The 18,581-nt window shown below is 41.4% G+C and overlaps 1 protein-coding gene across 9 annotated transcripts in view; it reads right to left on the bottom strand.

The window, feature by feature from the left end:
• PACSIN3 (protein kinase C and casein kinase substrate in neurons 3) overlaps window positions 1-18,581 on the bottom strand; it is a 39,570-nt gene that overhangs the window by 6,403 nt on the left and 14,586 nt on the right. For 3 of the 9 annotated variants that reach the window (XM_034417532.3, XM_034417529.3, XM_060687571.2), the window contains exons 2-10: window positions 7,898-7,998; window positions 7,360-7,516; window positions 4,721-4,956; window positions 4,049-4,204; window positions 3,018-3,193; window positions 2,698-2,818; window positions 1,665-1,798; window positions 787-852; window positions 143-303 (exon numbers count right to left, since the gene is read on the bottom strand). In XM_034417532.3, the coding sequence (XP_034273423.1) occupies window positions 143-303; window positions 787-852; window positions 1,665-1,798; window positions 2,698-2,818; window positions 3,018-3,193; window positions 4,049-4,204; window positions 4,721-4,956; window positions 7,360-7,516; window positions 7,898-7,951 (1,261 nt within the window). In that variant the 5' untranslated portion in view covers window positions 7,952-7,998. Of the gene's footprint in view, window positions 1-142; window positions 304-786; window positions 853-1,664; window positions 1,799-2,697; window positions 2,819-3,017; window positions 3,194-4,048; window positions 4,205-4,720; window positions 4,957-7,359; window positions 7,517-7,897; window positions 7,999-9,657; window positions 9,678-18,581 lie in introns of those variants that run through there. The other 6 variants (XM_087883091.1, XM_060687573.2, XM_087883084.1 and 3 more) reach the window with 4 other exon arrangements.

Here is an 18,581-nt window from a genome sequence, read left to right as displayed (position 1 = left end):
AAACTCCTATGGTTCAATCCACCCCCTCCCCTGTGTCCAATTACAAGAGTCTTGGGGCCATCTAGATTTTCCTTGCTGTGAACTGTCATCCAGCAGCCCCAAACACAATGGAAAGCATGTTAGAAGGTTAATGCATTTGTACCTGCTTTAAAGCTCAGTTCATCAGCCTCTTGTCCTGCGTAATCATACAGTGCTCGCACTCGCACACCTGGTACCTTTATATCTTCCTCATGCCCATTGACTTCCAGGCACTTCTTGGGAGTGTCCTCATCTGACCACTCTGAGATTTCTTCTTTCCCTCCACTGTGCAAAGAAAGGGAGAGAAGGTAAAATGAGTAGGAAACAACAAGGCAATTTAAAATTCACTTTTTAAAAGTACCTCTCCCCAGATCATGCAGTGTTCTAGAATGAGAATAAAGAGGCAGATACCACAAGACGAAAGGCAGAGATACCATGGAAGTTACTAAAGTAGAGAAGAGAATGGCAGATCATCAGCAACAGCTCCTTTCAACTAACCATGACCAAATTTTGAAAATTATAGTGTCACACTTTCCTTTTCGGACATTCCCCTCATTTATTGGGAATATACCTCCCAGAATTTTTAGTAAGCATTGTAATGCCTACGCATCTGGCTTTAACTGGAGGGCAACCACATAATTGTTGAGATGGTGGACTTCCTCATTTGCAAGAAAGAAGAGTGTGCATCATGCTCAACCTTAACTACAAAGCTACAGCAGGAAAAAAAAGTGAGACAGGGATCCTCAAAAGTCTTAGTTTCATACTAACTTCATACAGGCTGAAGCTCTCAGGTTGTCATAGAAGTGGCTGTTTTGTTCCTCCCGATGTGAAAACCTGTGGATTTGCAAACAAGCCCTTTAAACTGGAAAAGAGATAAGACCATGCCATAATCCCCTTCTTCCAGGAACATGCACTTAAGAAAGGAGACTTTGGTATAGGAGTACCAGACACTACACAATCTTTTCTAAGGACTCCTCCAGTATGTAAAATTGTACCAACACTCAGTTTTGTAAATATGTACCAGTAGTGTGCTTGGTGTATTCTTTGATCAGATTTTGGATGTACAGAATTCAACTGTGAATCTATAATCTCTATTACCTATCAACTTCAGTGCAAGTCTAATACTGTAGGTATTGTTTGGTTGTCTTCTCTATATATAATGAACTGTTCCAAGAAAAGAACAATCTAGGAATCCAGTGCTACTGATGTGCAGTTGGAGAAATTCTTCTTCCTTAGATTCAGCAATAGGTGGAATAAAAATTCTGCTGGAATCTTCATTCACCGAGATCAGCTTAAGAGATTTTCATTCTTTCAACTCATCAAGCAAGACAAAGGCATTCCATGCAAATTTACCCTTCTGTCTATTAGTTCAACCATTGCTAATAATCCTGCTGGACTGAAACCCACCACCTTTCATTGCTGGTAATTCTTATGAGTAAAAGGTTCCATATTAATATGCTGGAATAAGAATTTACTGCAACATTGTTGAGGAAATGGCCTTGGAAAATATGGATTCAATGAAAAAGGATTAACAAAATATAAGCTGTTAAAAATGCTGGGTGCATTTTTACACATCTCTGCTTCTGAAAAATAAATGATATTGAGTTCCCTGCTCAAGAGCTGGATGCAACAACTGCAATTGTTACCTCTGTTTGGTTGATGGAGGGGTCTCTTTCACACCATCTCCTGCAGGCACAATGCTGGTCAGAGTGACATCTTCACCACTTTTGCCACCCTTCTCCTTCTTGACGATTGCCCGCTGTGTTTCCAAAGACCATTCCTGGCAGTGGGGAAGAGTAGTCCTTGAATGCTTTCTGAATATTTAACATTATTTGACTACAGTATTTTCCCAATTCATAGCTTCTTGGCCCTCTTGCCTGTCCCCCATCCCCAAAAGAGAGATCTGTCAAAGAAGGCATGGCATGCTGACTTTTGTGTATAACAAGTCTCTTTTTCCTCCCTTTGGAATAAACTTAGAATGTAGTAGCTTCATATCCACATCATTCTATGGGGAGAGGGAACTTCAAATTAAGAGCTATGTTTTATGGGGACGGGGAGAGTTTGCTGCTTATTCAGAAGCATCTGCCTTGAATGAAAATGCCTCACATTCAATCTCTGGCATTTCTAGCTGACAAGACTAGGTTCTGTCTGCTTCTACTGCTCTAAACATTTCATTCTTTAAAAGGTTTATTCTTTAAAAGGTTTTTCACAGCATTAAAGGTAAAGGTAAAGGTTCCCCCGCACATGCATGCTAGTCATTTCTGACTCTAGGGGTGGTGCTCATCTCTGTTTCTAAGCCAAGGAGCTAGCGCTGTCCAAAGATGTTTCCGTGGTCATATGCCGGCATGACTAAATGCCGAAGGCACATGAAGAGCTGTTACCTTCCCACCAAAATGGTCCCTATTTTTCTACTTGCATTTTTTTTACGTGCTTTCGAACTAGTAGGTTGGCAGAAGCTGGGACAAGTAATGGGAGCTCACTCTGTTACGTGGTGCTAGGGATTCGAACCGCTGAACTGCAGACTTTCTGATCGACAAGCTCAGCGTCTTAGCAACTGAGCCACTGCGTCCCTTTCACAGCATTACTGGACCTCAATTTCAGTAGGATGATAAAAGTGGGACTGAAATTAATCAAGGACAAGCTTTGTGATAACTTCCTCTTAGACAATGATAGTTCTACCTCAAACTGAGGCCAGTGCATTGCCATGCCTGGTCCATGGGTACTGCGCCACCACTTCAGATCCTCTTGATCATCTGCTGCCATTATTCCCTGATGCAAATCTCGATAAAGTGCATGGAACCTGCAATTAGAAGAGACAGACATCAATCACACATTTTTTTATAGTAGCGTTCGGTGTGAGGAAAAAGAGGTTACAAAAAAAATTGGAATAACGGTTGCTAGTGTAGAGAAATATGACCTTTTAAGAATGATCTTCCTCCAAAATCAGAGTGTTATCAAGGGCATAGAAGGACTCACTGTGTGTGCCTTCAATTTCTCACCTGTCATTGACAGACAAGTTCAGATGGTTGTGCATATCCAAAAACATCTCTTTGAAAAAACACAGGCGTTTGCACTCTGCTTCCTGGCAGCCCTCAAACACCTGCTCCATGTCCTCCATGTAGCGAGGATTGTAGCGGTTCAGCTCCTCCAGCATCTTCTCATAATGATCTTTGCTCTAGAGGGAACCCAACAAAATAGAAAGAGCAATAGCAGTTATATACTGCCCATAGTGCTTTACAGCAGGGGTCTCCAACCTTGGCAACTTTAAGACTTGTGGACTTCAACTCCCAGAATTCTGGGAGTTGAAGTCCACAAGTCTTAAAGTTGCCAAGGTTGGAGACCCCTACTTTACAGCACTCTCTGGGAAATTTTCAAAGTCAGCACATTGCCCCCAATAATCTGGTCCTAATTTTTACCAACCTCAGAAGGAGGGAAGGCTGAATCAACCTTAAGCCTCATTAGGATCAAACTCCAGGCTGCGAGTAGAGTTTGCCTGCAATACTGCATTCTAACCACTGCGCCACCAGGGCTTATTATAATTTGCTTACAAAATGCAAGCAAAAGAACTGGAAAGTTTCCTACTGTAATAAAACTTTAGGAATCTGACTAAACAAAAGCAGAACTGATTGTTCTTTTGTGTTCTAGGAAGAAATATCAAAGACTCAGATTGAACCATTTAGCATTTTAACTTTTTCTCACAGCTTTATAATTTTTCTCTGGCAGTTTTATAATTTGAAGAACATAGTGTTTTCTGGCTTTGCTTTATACAAAAGAGCAATCCTAATCTTCCATTTACTTTAGGGGCTAATCCAGATACTCTTCACAACTGAACCTTCAACTATTTCTCTTTAATCTTTAGATATTTTCCCCTGGCCAACAATAGAAACACCCCTCCCCCCCAAAAGAATCAAAAACTTGAAGATCATAGGGGTGGGCTACTCTCTCTCCAGACATGGAATTCCATCAGCTATGCAGAATCCATACTCCCAATTTTGGATTTAAAGACTTTCTCAACTAAGTACAACCTTACCTTCTCTACTTCTTGTGAACATTTCTCCACTCGGTCTTGCAGTTTGCGCAGCTGCTCTTGGGATGTGGAAGTATCTGCTTTGGCATGATTCTCTCGTGTCTGCGCAGTTTTCTCCTCTTTTCGAGCAACATGGTAATTCTTTTTTGAAGTTTCCACCTTCCCACAGATACATTAAATATTACATCAAGCATTTCAGCAGAGTTGGTTTCAGGACACAGTGACAAATTGCATTATTCAACAAGCGGCAGAAAACATTAACTGCCATTTAATTTTTTTTCTTTTCCCACAGGGCCAAAAACAGATGTATCCATTTAGCCAATTTCAAAACCAGATTTCATTTTAGCAATGCCCCAGTAGGAATGTACACAGTGGTGTGTATCAAACATCTGTCCTGTCAAATTTATGCAGTATTACGTGACATTCTTTTTAAAAGGACAAGGGAGTTTGTATTATTGTTCGTGGGACACTTTTCCCTAATCTGTGCATTTTACATGCTGTTTTCCACCAAATATTGCACTGACGTCTGCTACTCGTTAACTGAATTGGACCCAGCAACATGCAGCCAAACATTTACAGTGGACCGAATCAACAACTTATATTTCTCAGGATTCTAAGGGTGGTAAATCTCCTGATTTTCTCTCCACCCATCTTCAGGTTGCACATCCAACTCACCTCTTTCAACTTTTTCACCCAGGGCTTCTGGGCCTTGCGAAATCCATCCTCAACTTCTTTTGTCTCTCTAAAGCCACCAATCAACTGCTTATGATAGACTTCCTTCTGCCAAGCCTTGATCTTCTCTGAGTCTTCACCAGCTAGAAGATTCCGTATTTCTAGGTGGATCTCGCTAAGTTTGTCTGCAGCAGTCAGAAATGCATGCCAGGCTTTTTCCAAAGTGCCATATTGAGGTCCTAGGAATCAAGAAAGACAGCATAACAGTATAAGGATACCAAATATAAAGGAACTACGTTCTTAAACCAAACTTCATCTGTTATCAAAATATCTAACCCACCAATATTTAAAGCAAATTATGGAATGAAAGCTGAATATAGATGTATATATACAGTAACCCAGCAGACTCAAGTGTCTATGAGTCTGTCAATTTACATAGTGGAGTTAAAATTGCAGGAAAAGATACAATATGCACCATTTTAAGCTGCTAGAGGAAAGAGGGATGTAGATCTAAAACATACACAAATAAGGATAGAGTATGTTTAATCTCTGTTCCATAAAGATACAATTCCTAAAAACAGCAGTATCTATAAATATCAACCTGCACCAAGTCACTTTATTGCCTGTCCATGGTTATCACTCACAGATTTCCCAGCACATAATGCAAATTTGCCTTTTATCTCTTTTACAAAGACAGATGTTGTGGGCTCTTGGCTTCTTCTTATTTAAGTCAAACTTTAGCTGCCTATTCAAAAACCAGTGGCAAAAAGCCATCAGTCATTTTCGTAGAAGTAGCAGTATCAGCTCCTCCAGATTCATCCTGCAGACTTTGTGAGGTGTTTACCTTAAAACCAAAATGCTACAAAGCTTTCCTAGATTTAACAAAATTACTTCTCGGAGGACAAGATTTCTCCATGAAAGATCAATTTTTTCTAGAAAAGCAGGAAGGGCATGCTGTATATCCCATCCACGAGGGAGTTTCACTTGATAGGACCTAGGAGATGAGCCTTTTCTGTTGTGGCATCTGCTCCCCCATTGGAACATCATCCCTCTTGAGAAGGGCCCCAATCCTTCTGACTTTTTAGAACAGTGGTCACCAACTGGTGTCCGTGAGAAAATTCTGGTGGTCCGCAGTGCACCTGGGTGGAGGAGCTGCTCCGGGATGACCAATGGGCCAGTCCTATGACTAGAGCTCTGGAATATGGGACCGGCTGGGCAGCTTGTGGTGGGGCTGGAAATCTCCGCCATAGAGGGTGGTACATGCAACATGCAACTTTGCAGGTGGTGCAATGTGCAAGGAGTAGCACAGCCCTTGCTGAATGGAATGAGGTGCAGTTATGGCAAGGGGGGACAGCGGTGCAGGCGGGCTGAAGCAATGGGTGTCAGCAACCTGTGGCTCTTTCATCCCCCTATTGTGGCTCCCTGTCAGCTGAACCCATCAGTGGCTGGCCCTGCCCCTCATTCTCCCCTCCCAGTCACTCATGGCCTGAGAAGGTAAGGGCGGGGGATGGAGATTTGCTCCATATTTCAGAGCGGAAGCAAAGTGTCCCTGTACTTGCTTCATTCTTGCTGGGTTTCGCAGGTGCTTCTTTCGGCCCTTGTTGGTGCTGCACACATCTCGTCGCTCAAGGAGACACGCAACTACCTCTCCGCCCCGAAACACTGGCTCAACCTGGCCACAGCCTCCATGGCCTGCCCACTGCTCTCACAGTGCCTTGCACAGCACAGTTAAATTTAGTGCGCTTCACAGTGGGGAGATGGCATCCCCTCCTCCTCCTAGAGCCCATTACAACATGGAGCATGGCCGGAAGAAGCGGTCACAAGACCCAGAGAGCACCAAAGAATTGAGGGGGGGAGAGAGAGAGAGAGAGAAAGAAAGAGAGACAGACATACAGAAAGAGAGAGAGGGAGAGAAAGAGACAGACTGAGAAAGGGAGGGAGAGAGAAACAGACAGAGAGAAAGAGAGAGAGACAGACAGATACAGACAGACACGCAGAGAGAGAGAGACAAACAGAGAGAGAAAGAGGGAGTCAGAGACAGAGAGAAAGAGAGTGGGGATGGAGAGAAAGAGAGAGACACACAGAGAAAGAGAAATACCTGTTTCCCATAGAAAAGGAAACACAGGGACCCACAAAACCTGGGTTGGTGTGGCTGGGTGTGTGTGTGTCATGTGCCTGGGTGGGAGTGAGTGACATCGAGTTGGCCATGCCCATCCAGGTTTTGTGGCTCCCGGTGTTTTGTTTTCTGTGGGAAATGGGTCCAAATGGCTCTTTGTGTGTTTAAGGTTTCAGAAACAGGTGGCCAAGCTAACTGCCTGAAGGACCCCATCCCGTCACTGGGAGTCCAAGTGCTTCAGCGAGTGGCACACTGGATTCATATTAGTAGTTCGTGGGATTTAAAATTATGAATTTAGTGGTCCCTGAGGTCTGAAAGGGTGGTGACCCCTGTTTTAGAGAATTCTTTAAACCTGTTTTTTCCAATAAGACTGGGGATCTTCTGATGAAAAAAACCCTGCACACCGGCAATGTTTTATATACTATCTCCCCATTATGATCTTTATTTAGTTCTTCTATTTATTGTTTAACTGATTTATTGAATGTTTTAATTTTGATTTCATGGCCACATACTCCTTCTATAATACCTTTTTCTACAGACGTCCTCCATTTGCGGGACCAATCTGTTAGCTGTTGAGCGTAGCTCTTCTCAATTTTGGCTCTCTCTTGGAAGCAGGAGACAAGGTCATTGCACAACCGGTTTCCATCATCCACCCTCTTCACTGTCCTCTTGTAATTGCCAGGCTGAAATTAGACCACAGCATCAGTTACACTTGCCCTCTTTCGAGATTTATCTTAAGAGTCAGAAGAATGCATCAGACTCGCCCACACAACGGGCAATGCTTATGAGCTGTAGAATTATTTCCAAGTCTTGTAAGCAGAGATAGACGGCTTGTGTATCACGGTCACAAATGTCAAACTTTATTATTATTAAGCACTAAAAATGGTACAATCATAAAATGGCACCATTAAAAACGGCATCTGAATCACCTGCTCTAGGCCTGCTGTTGTTGCCTTCAGTTTATTCAAGAGAAATTTAGACCATGAGACCTTAGTTCTTCTACCAGGATTCTCCCCCAACTCTTGTGGAAGCCGCACCCTACGTCTCGTTTACTCTGCTCTTACCTCCCAGAAACTGCCACTGGGAGCCTCTCCACCGGTATCATCCTCCGCTGACATCACTCTAGTTTCCTTGCAGCACAAAATGTTTGCAAAGTTTGGTGCTCCTGGAAAAACAAACAGAAAGATATGTACACAAATTATAACATGGCAATTCAGCAAAAGTTTGAAAGAATGAAGTCCTTCAAGGCTCCCTAAGTAGCCCTAATTTAACAATATAGACCAACTGCCCATGGTACACAAATGAGACAACTTCATATTTTTTCTATGAAAAAAGTTTTTTTATTTCTTATAAATATATTGTAAATGTACATTCTCTTATCCATAATTAATCCCACATATACATATGTTTTCTAAAGAAATTTTTTTTAAATTAATTATATTCGGGGTTGCTCTTCTATCCTTTCTTCTCCCTTATTTTACAACAATCCTTCTTCTCCTTCTTCTTTCTTTCCCTTCCCTGCCTTCTTCTATCCTTTTCTACTTTCCTCCTCTCCTTCCTTTTCTCTCTTCCCCTCCCTTTCCCCCTTCTTCCTTCTTTCCCCCCTTTCTAACCTTCTCTACCTTTTTCCCCTCCCTTTCTTCCTCTCCTTTTCCCTTTCTTCTGTTCCTCTCTCTCCTTCTCCCCTCCTATCTTACCCTCTACTCCTCTCTCCATTCTCTCTCTTTTATAATATATATAATATATAATATTATATATAATATATTTAAAAAATCATATATATTTTTTCTAGAGAAGCTTCATTTATGAGTACTACCAATACCATCTGCCTGAGAAGAAGACATTTAGTCAATGCCAAGAAGGTATTAATTACCTACAGACCAGTGTTCCCACCAGTGAAAAGATCAGAAATAATGCAGAGTCAACTTGAGACTTTTAAAATGTGGGGATAAGGGTGTGAGTGTGCATTCACACATATACTACAGGAAGGGGGCAAATGATACTTTTGCATAGGAGGAATACATAGATGTTTACATAGAATACATTTAACTCTAACAGATAACAGCAATCATTTTAAAACTAAATGTGATACTAATTCTCCCTCACTGTTCCATCATCGTCATGTCTCCATATATTCACAAAGGAATCCAGAGCTGTGCCATTCAACTACTTAAACGTAACAGTGCCTTGGGGCTTTGGCATCACATAAAGGCCACTTCTGCTAGGACTACAACTCCCTAAATAGCAGAGAAGTCTGGGAGCCATAATATATAAGGACATCGTATTTCAGAAGGCTAATTTAAAAGCAAATGAAGATTTGTACTGAACTCCACCATCTCTTTGACAATTCCACTACCACCTAACATGCCACAGCTCATTAAAAGACTGGCATGCATGCTCAAATGCAGCTCACTGCCCCCTGTACATTCCACTCTATAAAAAGTTGCCCCACACCCTTGAAAAATATTCACTTGGCCTCAGGCAAGGGAAGATTCTCACAGAGATAGGACCAAGAGTTGTCCGTTCCACCCACTGTAGCAATGTCTTCCATATCATGAAGTCTTCCTTGAGAAAGAGACCCCTAAACAGGTAAGAAAGTTAAAGCTAATGTAAGCTGCCCTATTGGCCTTATCCTGTTGCATCCGAAGGAGCTTTAACAATGCCTGGCCCCTTTTTTAGCAGATTCACCTGGGTGACTAAGGAAGTTAAATTCATTTGCTGTGCTAGGCAGAAGACTCAGACACACCAAGTAGCCTAAACGTTTTGCTTAAGAGCTTCCCATCTCAGAAAGCAAAATTCCCAATGTTCACTACCAGCTACATACCAGATGCAGGACCAATGCCAGGGTGAGGAGGGAAACCTTGGGGCTCTTCTTGATCAATGTGCTGGGAAAGAATAGCATGAACATGACTTTACAGCCGATTCAAGTTGGTCTGACTCAAATACATCCTTCTGACTGTATTGGTCAGGCAGCTAAAACAAACCTGAGAGCAGAAGGAGCCAAGACAAACTTGGCTTGTCAGTCAGCCAGGACTGGGATTGTGCCAAGTTCTTGCACCTGCCATAAGTAATCCTCCTTACTTCCTCCTCTGGCATTTTTGAAGCCAGGATCCAAGTATTATTATTTTACATTATATATGTATAATAATAGTATATGAGTGAAGCAGCACAGCCACATGGATCTCTTACCACCTGTCCAGTTTCAGAAGCCAGGGGTAAATGAAAAAAGCCTCCAACCATACATTTCAGGCATGGGAAGACTTATGTGGAAGACAGTCATAAGCACCTAAGAAATCAGGGTTTTTTAAAAGGCAAGTGGGCACAGAAACTGATCAGCAGTCAATAAAACTGTTTCCAAACTGTTGCTTAGGAACAGTGCAGCTGCAATTGGAAGCATTTTCTCCCATCATTATTAAACTGAAGTCTGAAGTCCAACCTGAGGAATAGTCTTCTAATCTAATGAAGCCTGCAGAACTGGAAACTGATACAGAGTGCCACAAGTCAAGAGAAGAATGTCAAGGATTGTATTGTCCCCAATCAAACAATTCACCATTATGTTTCTTAGTAGCCTAATACAAAAATGACAGCTTCTGTAATGGATTTTGTAGATTTTATCATATAGAGCGGGGGGAGGGGAGGCGGGAGAACTGTAGCCCTTTTACAACTTGTGGACTTCAACTCCCAGAATTCCTGATCCAGCATGTTCAACTAGCCTCCCCTGGTATTTTGAACATTGTTGAAAACAATTCAGAGTAAAGTATTTGGTTCAACCTTGTATTTTTTTTTATTTTTATTTTTTTGCAAAGTGAAGAAAAGAGAAATGCTGTTTACAGATAATGAATGTTTGGGGGTAAGCTTTAGACAGAGAAAACTGTCATTTATTTAGGATTCAACCAAGTAAACAGCTATTTATGAAGCTGATTAAGATGGCTCTCTACAGTTCTGTCTTAGTTCATATGCAGGGGATTGTCCTTTCCCAATACAATCAGGAATCCTTATAATTTCTTTCACTCTTTAAAGCAGGGGTGTCAAACTCGCATCATCACGTGATGTATTGCCCACTTTTTCCTCCTTCGCTAAAGCGGGCATGGGTGTGGTCAGTGCATGACGCATCCAGCCCACAGGCTGTGAGTTTGACACTTCTGTTTTAAACAAATTCAAAACAGTCAAACAAACTAAACAAATATCATGTGAATCTAAAAAGTGAAAAGTTACTTGTTTGGGGGAAGGTGAGTGTCCTCAAACATAGTTACAGTGCCCTCCTGACTGATGCTCCATGGAAAGGGGGGTGCCCAGGGGTGGGTTCTAACATTTTTTACGGTTCTGTGAGCGTGGCTTATTTTGTGGGCGTGGCTTGATGGTCATGTGACAATTCTTTAGGATTTAGCAGAGGTACTGGTCTACCAGGCTTTTAACTGCTTGCAGAGCTGTACCGATCTACCCATTTGTTTTTTGCAGGCACTGGTCTACCCATTTATTTTTGCAGGCACCGGTCTACTCATTTGTTTTCTTTTACCACTGATCAGCTGTAGGGCAGCCTTTTGAAGCCCCACGGCAAGAGTTTAAACAGTTTTTTTCCCTCTAGCCATCAGCTGGGACTCAGGAGACATCAATAGATTGGGGGTGGGGCCAAATAAAAGGTAAGAATAACGCGGGGGTCCGGGGGCGGGGGGGACAGAACCGGTTCGGTGATGTCATATCGTCACTGCTACCGGCTCGGGAGAACCGGGCTGAACCGGGGGAACCCACCACTGGGGGTGCCTCAAGACATGTTCAGCAATTACATGCTGTATGTTTAAACTTCTCCAGCAACTAAAAGGACTAGAAATTTGCCTTGTGAGGGCATTCCTAAAACTATCCCTGAAAAGACAGATGGCTGCATAAGATTGCTCAGCTGGGTCTGGTTACATGCCAGAGGGTGCAATAAGGTGGCTTTCAACCCATGCTCAAGGGACCAGACTGACTATCCCACATGGGGGCAGAGATGAAAATAGCTGAATATTTACGGGACAGTCACAATCTATTCGGAAAGAAGGCTGAGTCAGAAGGCAGGTATAAAAAGCACAAATATCCTAGCAAACATGTTGTTTTCACGTGAGTCAGCAAATGGATTTTTTCTTTATTTCATAGGCCATTAAATGTAGTAAATATAACACGTTATTATAGGGAAATGCAAAGGATGAACATCTTATTAATCACAAATACATTATTTATTCCTTATGAATCAAACCATGTCCTGTATTAACAAATAACGCTGCTTTAATGACAAATCTCAGAGGGATGAGTCTAGCTCCCTTTACATTTTTAAAAAAAATTCGGTATAGAAGTAGTTAATTTTTTTTTTTTTTTTGCAGAGGATCAGATTACAGCAAACCTGTCCCTCCTGGAACTCCTCCCCACCCCCTTTCATGTGCACTTTGCATTCTTTAATGTGCTTCTAATGAACAGACTCTCTGAAAACATCTAAATGCCCTGAGAAAACTTCGTTGAATCAAGTTAAATAGCTATTGGATCCACTAGACTGCATGCACAGAGGTCAACCAGATGACCCTTAGAACTCAACAATATGCAGTAAGTGCAACAGCACCTCCCTGATTATGGTTCTCACAAGAAAAATACTTAGTAACATAACAAGGCCTCTAGAAATATAGCCTTGAACCTTCAGCTCTCGAAGGAGTTGGTTATTTACAGAGTTTTCTGATGACCATCTAATAAATTGTTCTGCTCCTAATTTATGAGCAGCTATGACTCTCTGTATGCATAGTCAAGAAAGATTAGTTATAGATTATCCGACTCTATAGTATTACTGGAAACAGAGTCTCTTCTTGGATCCCCCTCTCCACTTCTGTTAAATTGTGTCCGATTCTCAGAGAATGCCTGGACAAACCCTTGCAGTTTTCTTAGTAAGATTTTTCAGAAGTGGTTCGCCCGGGGTGGGCTTCAAAAATTTTAGCAAGGGGTTCTGTGCCTGGTTGCTGGATGGGCGTGGCCATAGTGGACGTGGCCTAGTCGGCCTCCTGCAACATGGTGGGGGGGGGCGTTTTTGCCCTCCCCAGGCTCCAGAGGCTTTCCTCTAGCCTCCGGGAGAGTGAAAACGGACTCCCCAAGCTCTAGAGGCCCTCTGGAGGCCAGAAACGGGCCCGTTTCTGGCCTTCCTGAACTTCTGGTAGGCCCGTTTTTCACCCTCCCTGAACCTGCGCATATGCCCTGCACTTACCTGCATCCAAAACAGGCCACGTGGGGACTCCTGGGAGGGAAGGGGTAAGCAGGGCCAGCCAGAAGTGGGATTTGGGGTTCTCCGAACTGCACAGAATCTTAGCTAGAGGTTCTCCTGAACCCATGCGAACCCCCAGCAGCCCACCCCTGGGTTTGCCATTGCCTGCTTCCTAGGGCTGAGAGGATATGACTGGACCAAGATCACTCAGCAGGCTTTGTCCCTAAGACAGGACTAGAATTCATGATCTTCTAGTTTCTAGCCTGATGTCTTAACCACTAGACCAAACCGGCTCTCTGTAGATTTACTGAAAACAGAACCCCTTCTTGGTACTGATACTCCCGATGCCAAGGCACTTGATGAGAGTATTAAAAAATGTAATATCTGAGCTCTCCTTGTCAGCAATAGGGCTGTCAGTATTATTGACCCCAATTGCTAACCCACCAGCCTAAGGTAGCTGGTGGCAGCAGTAATAACAAGCATCGCAATGATAAGCTTTCTTCAGAGGCACATTCTGGGCAGATGTGAGAAAGCAACAGGAAGAGGCATTTCGGCAGAGAAAAGAAAATGGTTTTTATTAGCTGTAATAAAATCCACATTCTTGGCACATGGAAAGGTATGTGTCTTTGTTGTGTTCATGTGTGTTAAAATTAGAGTCTATAAAATTTATATCTGCATGCTGTTTTAGATACTGATTTTAAATACTTCCAAACTGGAGTAGTTCAGCCTGACATATTTTTACATATAAATGAAACATAACTTTTAAGCAGTTGTTATCAATTTTTCCCTTACACTCAGGACAATCCTTCATTCACACTAAAATATAGTAACCCCAAGGCACGGTAATATAAATACTGACATGTTGTATAATGAATAATGAATCCTAAGATGACAGACCTCTTTCTAACACGTTATCTATAGGCACCACTCTGGGTGTGCTCAAACTGTTATGACTTCTTTAGTTACAAAAAGACTTTTAGGATACTACTAACTTCAATATGACCAGATATCATGGAAATTAGTGATAAATTTATTTATAGAGATACATAGAAAAAGTGGGCATTTGGCTACTGTAGTGTGTTTGCATGCACCTGTATTTGAAGGATGTTTCAATTGGTCAAAATGCAACTGAAGGCCAGCATATCATTTTTAGTTTTAGGAAACCTACGTGCTTTACATTTCAGAACTGCCCTGCTATAATTATCTGTAATTAATAAGTGAATTTAACTTGGGGGGAATGAAACATATGATTCAATCTTTTCCAAATCAGCAAGGATTCATTTCTTAGCCTACAAATCCTTGGGAGGAGATAACTAGTTGAGAAAGAAGCCAGAAATCAGCATTTTCTAGCTTCTTCCTTGGAATTTATACCGCTCCAAACTGCCTAATCCAGTTTAAAACATGAGTAAGACATCTAACCACATAAGGACATAATAGTATGATATTTCTATAGCAGAAACGTTGCTAAAAGGATAAGTCAGAGAACAGTCAACCAAACCATAGAGCAGGATTTCAGGAACTCAACTTGTATGCCATACTAATGATTAGTAGGGATGTCTTTAAAATAATTGCATATTGAATCAGACTGGATATGCATTTTTTAATTTGGAAACTTATTTCTCTCAAAGCAACGATAGTGAACTTGTGGCCGTGTTAGCATGGACCTAGTTTTATAATTATAAAAGATAAAACACTCTAGGATTTACCTGTATATCTCTAACATTATACTGCTTGAGCCATCATTTCATACATTTCCTCCCGATGTTAGATATATATTTTTCCATAGTTTGGGTATATTATACTTTATACTATCAATATGTTTTTTAAGACTGAATCCTTTTACAAAAAAAATAATCTATTAACATTTACAGCTGTAACATTTACAATGGTTAAAGAACTAGGAGACTGTGAGTTCTAGTCCCACCTTAAGGCATGAAAGCTGGCTGTGTAACTTTGGGCCAGTCACTCTCGGCCAAATCTACCTCAAAGAGTTGTTGTGAGAAAAGTACAAGGAGGAAGGAATATTAGGTATGTTCACTGCCTTGAGTTAGTTATAAAAGCAATAAAGGTGAAATACTAATAATGCTAATAATATATATATATATATATATATATATATATATATATATATAGGCACCTTGGGTGCAATCCCAAAACAACTGGAATACCACTTGAACTCATTAGCTTTGACAAAATCACCATCAGTCAATTGCAAAAGGCAGCTTTACTCACAACAGCTTACATCCTGCAATACCTTTAACACCATCAACATCTGCCTATCCCAGGTCTTTGGAAAGGACTCAATGGGTTGATAAAAATGTTAAATCCAGTCTAAACATCTGGCTGATGGTGCAACAAATCAATAATAGTATCATAAAAAGGGAACTTTTGTCAGCTTTGATAAATCAGTTGTGCTGATTTTTTTTCCTCTGGAGAGAAAATCCTAGTGGCAGTGATACATGTGCTGATGATCTCCCAGTTGGGTATTTCAATATGTTCATAATAGGACAGCCCTTGAACATGGCTTGGAAATTTTAACTGCCCCAAGACAGGGCAGCACATACACGGAGCCAAACCCCTTAGAGGTGCTACTTTATCCTCATGATGGAACTGCTGTCCTTGTTATCTTCTACATCTAATTTAAACTGTTCACTAAAGTCTTCCAAACTTTACATGCTTTAATCCAAGTTACTTGAAGGACTGCATTTTTTTGTGCTGACTGTTCTGTACATTGTCATTAACATTAACCACCATAGATACGATTCAGTGACAATAATTTTGCTTTTTTCCATGATGCAGCTTATATTATAGGAAAACTGTCATTAAAACTTGAAAAGGGTTAGAGTTATCTTATTTAGGGAAATCAATTGACAGTGATGGCGAACCTTTTAGCGACTGAGTGCCCAAACTGCAACCCAAAACCCAGTTGTTTATCGCAAAGTGCCAACATGGCAATTTAACCTGAATAATGAGGTTTAATGATAAATAATGATAAACACCACAGAGTTCAGCTAATTGTTCTAAGAAAAATGTGATAAATGCACTTTTATTCCCCTTCATTTTTTTCTGCTTTTGAAATATTACATTTAGTAACAATAAAAAAGAAAAACTTTTGTAATATCATTTCTCTCTTTCCCTCCCCCACCTCTTTCCCCCTCTTTCCTTCTCTCTCTTTCTTCCCCCTTCTGTCTTTCTCTCTCTCCCTCTCTTTCTCTCCCTCTCTCTCTCTGCCTCCCTGTGTTTCTCTCTTCCCCTTATGGGGGGTGGGGGGAAAGAACCCCTGAACTGGTGCTGGGTGGTGGGAATGACATCCGAAGGCCGACGAGCCCAGGAGCAGTGCGCCCATGCTCAGTTGGCTGGCGGGAAGGTGGGGCATCCCAACACCAGCAGCTCTGCAGGAGAAGAACCTGCTTTTTTTTTTTTTCTGAGCTGAGCCGACACAGGGTTGCATTGTGGTTCCGTGCTGTAATGGTCTTCAGGAGGAGGACAAGACCCCATCTCCCCCATTGTGAAGTACGCAAATGAAAAAGTTCACTCAATCAATTCCAACTTGGTGAGAAATGGAATTGATTGAGTGAAACGCAATGGAGTGAAATGCAATGGAGAAACACGATTGGAGCTGGGCTGGTGTGACGGTGTGCGTGCCCACAGAGAGGGCTCTGCGTGCCACGTTTGGCACATGTGCCATAGGTTCGTCATCACGGCTATAGGATATGCCTTATTAGCACATACTATAGCATATTAAATTATCTGATTACAAAACATAATTTTATAATGTTTGGAAGAGCTAGTTTGGTGTAATAGTTAAAGCATCAGGCTAGAAACCCGAAGACAATGTTTCCTTTCATGGCTTACCCATGAAAGCCAGCTGAGTGACTTTAAGCTAGTCAGTCTTTCTCAGCCCTGGGAAGGAAGCATTTGGCAAACCAAGAAAACTGCAGGGAAAGTCAGTGTTTTTCAAATGAAAGTGTCATCCTCTAATTGCTTTATGTCTACTCTTAGGAAGTAAAAATAGTGAATGGCTCACCCCAATGCATTCTTGGACTGCCTGGAAATTGGTCACCTATGTGCCCAGGACAAAAGGACAAAAATAAGTTGGGGTGGAATTTTCAACTTGGGAGGGAAGAGGGGGTGGTGGGCAACCACTTTTACTTGCTGATAAATGTGTGTCATGGGGTTGGTCAGAGCATGGTTTCACATTTCCAAGAGTGCTGACTAGATGAAAAAGTTTGACTCTTCCCGATATCAGGAAACAGAAGAAAGGGCAAGTCACCAATTCCAATGAAGAATGAATCAGCAAAATCTGCAGGGAGAGTGTCAGGAACTTATGATAAATTTAGGTATAAGAAGTGAAGCTTGTCACCAATTAGGACTTGGAGAACTGAGTGCTATGTGCAATAATCAAGTTCAATGCCATTTCATAGACGTTCTCATAGACATGCGCAACCTTATATGTTAGTAACAAATGCACAGGGAGTCCTCAATTATAATCAAGTGAGTCATATACTTATTAAGCAAATCCAGCTTCCCCAGATAGGCATTATGCAAATCACAACCAGTCTTAAATATTAACTAGTTGCCATGCATCCCAACCGCAATCAGGTGACTGTGGCCACATAAGTGTGAATACAAGTCATAAATCATTTTTTCTAAGGCTGTCACAACTTTGAACTGTTATTAAACAAACAACTGTACTTTGAAGATTATCTGTATATTATTCATGAGTACAACTCTGTCCCAGGCAAGAGTGGGTAGCTTTTTTGGAACCAACAATTGTTTTCTGTTTTAAAAATGAACAGAATAATGCCAGGTAATCACATCCAAAAAGTTGAGTGAGGATACCTAATTTGATGGCGGGGGGGGTTGGGGTTGGTTTTTGAAATGGAAATTAAAGGTTTGCTGTTTTTCTGATATGTAATGTTAAGAGATAAGAGGGGGAGAAACTTTAGTGTGCAAAGGAGAGAAGATGCAATTACTCACTGGTAGTTTATACCACTCATTTGCTATAATTTAATACACTACTATGCTGTATCAACCAACGCATGTCATTGAAAATTAATGTAATCACACCATTCTGCTTTATTCAGGCCTCTATCAGAATTCTGTGTCAACCTCTGACTAGTGTACCTTTAAGGTTGCTAAAAATAACTGGACCAAACCCAAAGGAATTTAAAATGCTTTGTCCACCTTCTTTCCAAACTCTTGAAGAGAGCAATTTCATCCTTAAGCCATCCCGGAGAAGAGCAGAATCCCATCAGTTCTAGACAAACTTTAAAGATTATGTTCTGTTTTATTCACACATTTGGCAGCTACCACTTTCTCTCCTATCAGCACTGCAACCAGTGTTCAATAATATTCCCATTTCTTGTTACGTATTTCTCCGTCAACACAAAATTGTACATATCTTTAATGGAAAGGGATTCATCAGGTTTCCTCCAAAAGAATTGAACCGTAATTAGATCACAAGGAAAGGCTATATCCTCAGTTTCCTCTTATAGGCTTGAAATTCATGTCCCTTGCCTTGGTATTGGAAG

This window comes from Pantherophis guttatus, chromosome 1, assembly GCF_059756535.1.
Source record: "Pantherophis guttatus breed Tessera chromosome 1, ASM5975653v1, whole genome shotgun sequence".
Taxonomy (NCBI): Eukaryota; Metazoa; Chordata; class Lepidosauria; order Squamata; family Colubridae; genus Pantherophis; species Pantherophis guttatus.
Note: the sequence above shows the minus strand (reverse complement) of the source record. Positions and strands in the feature narration are given on the sequence as shown.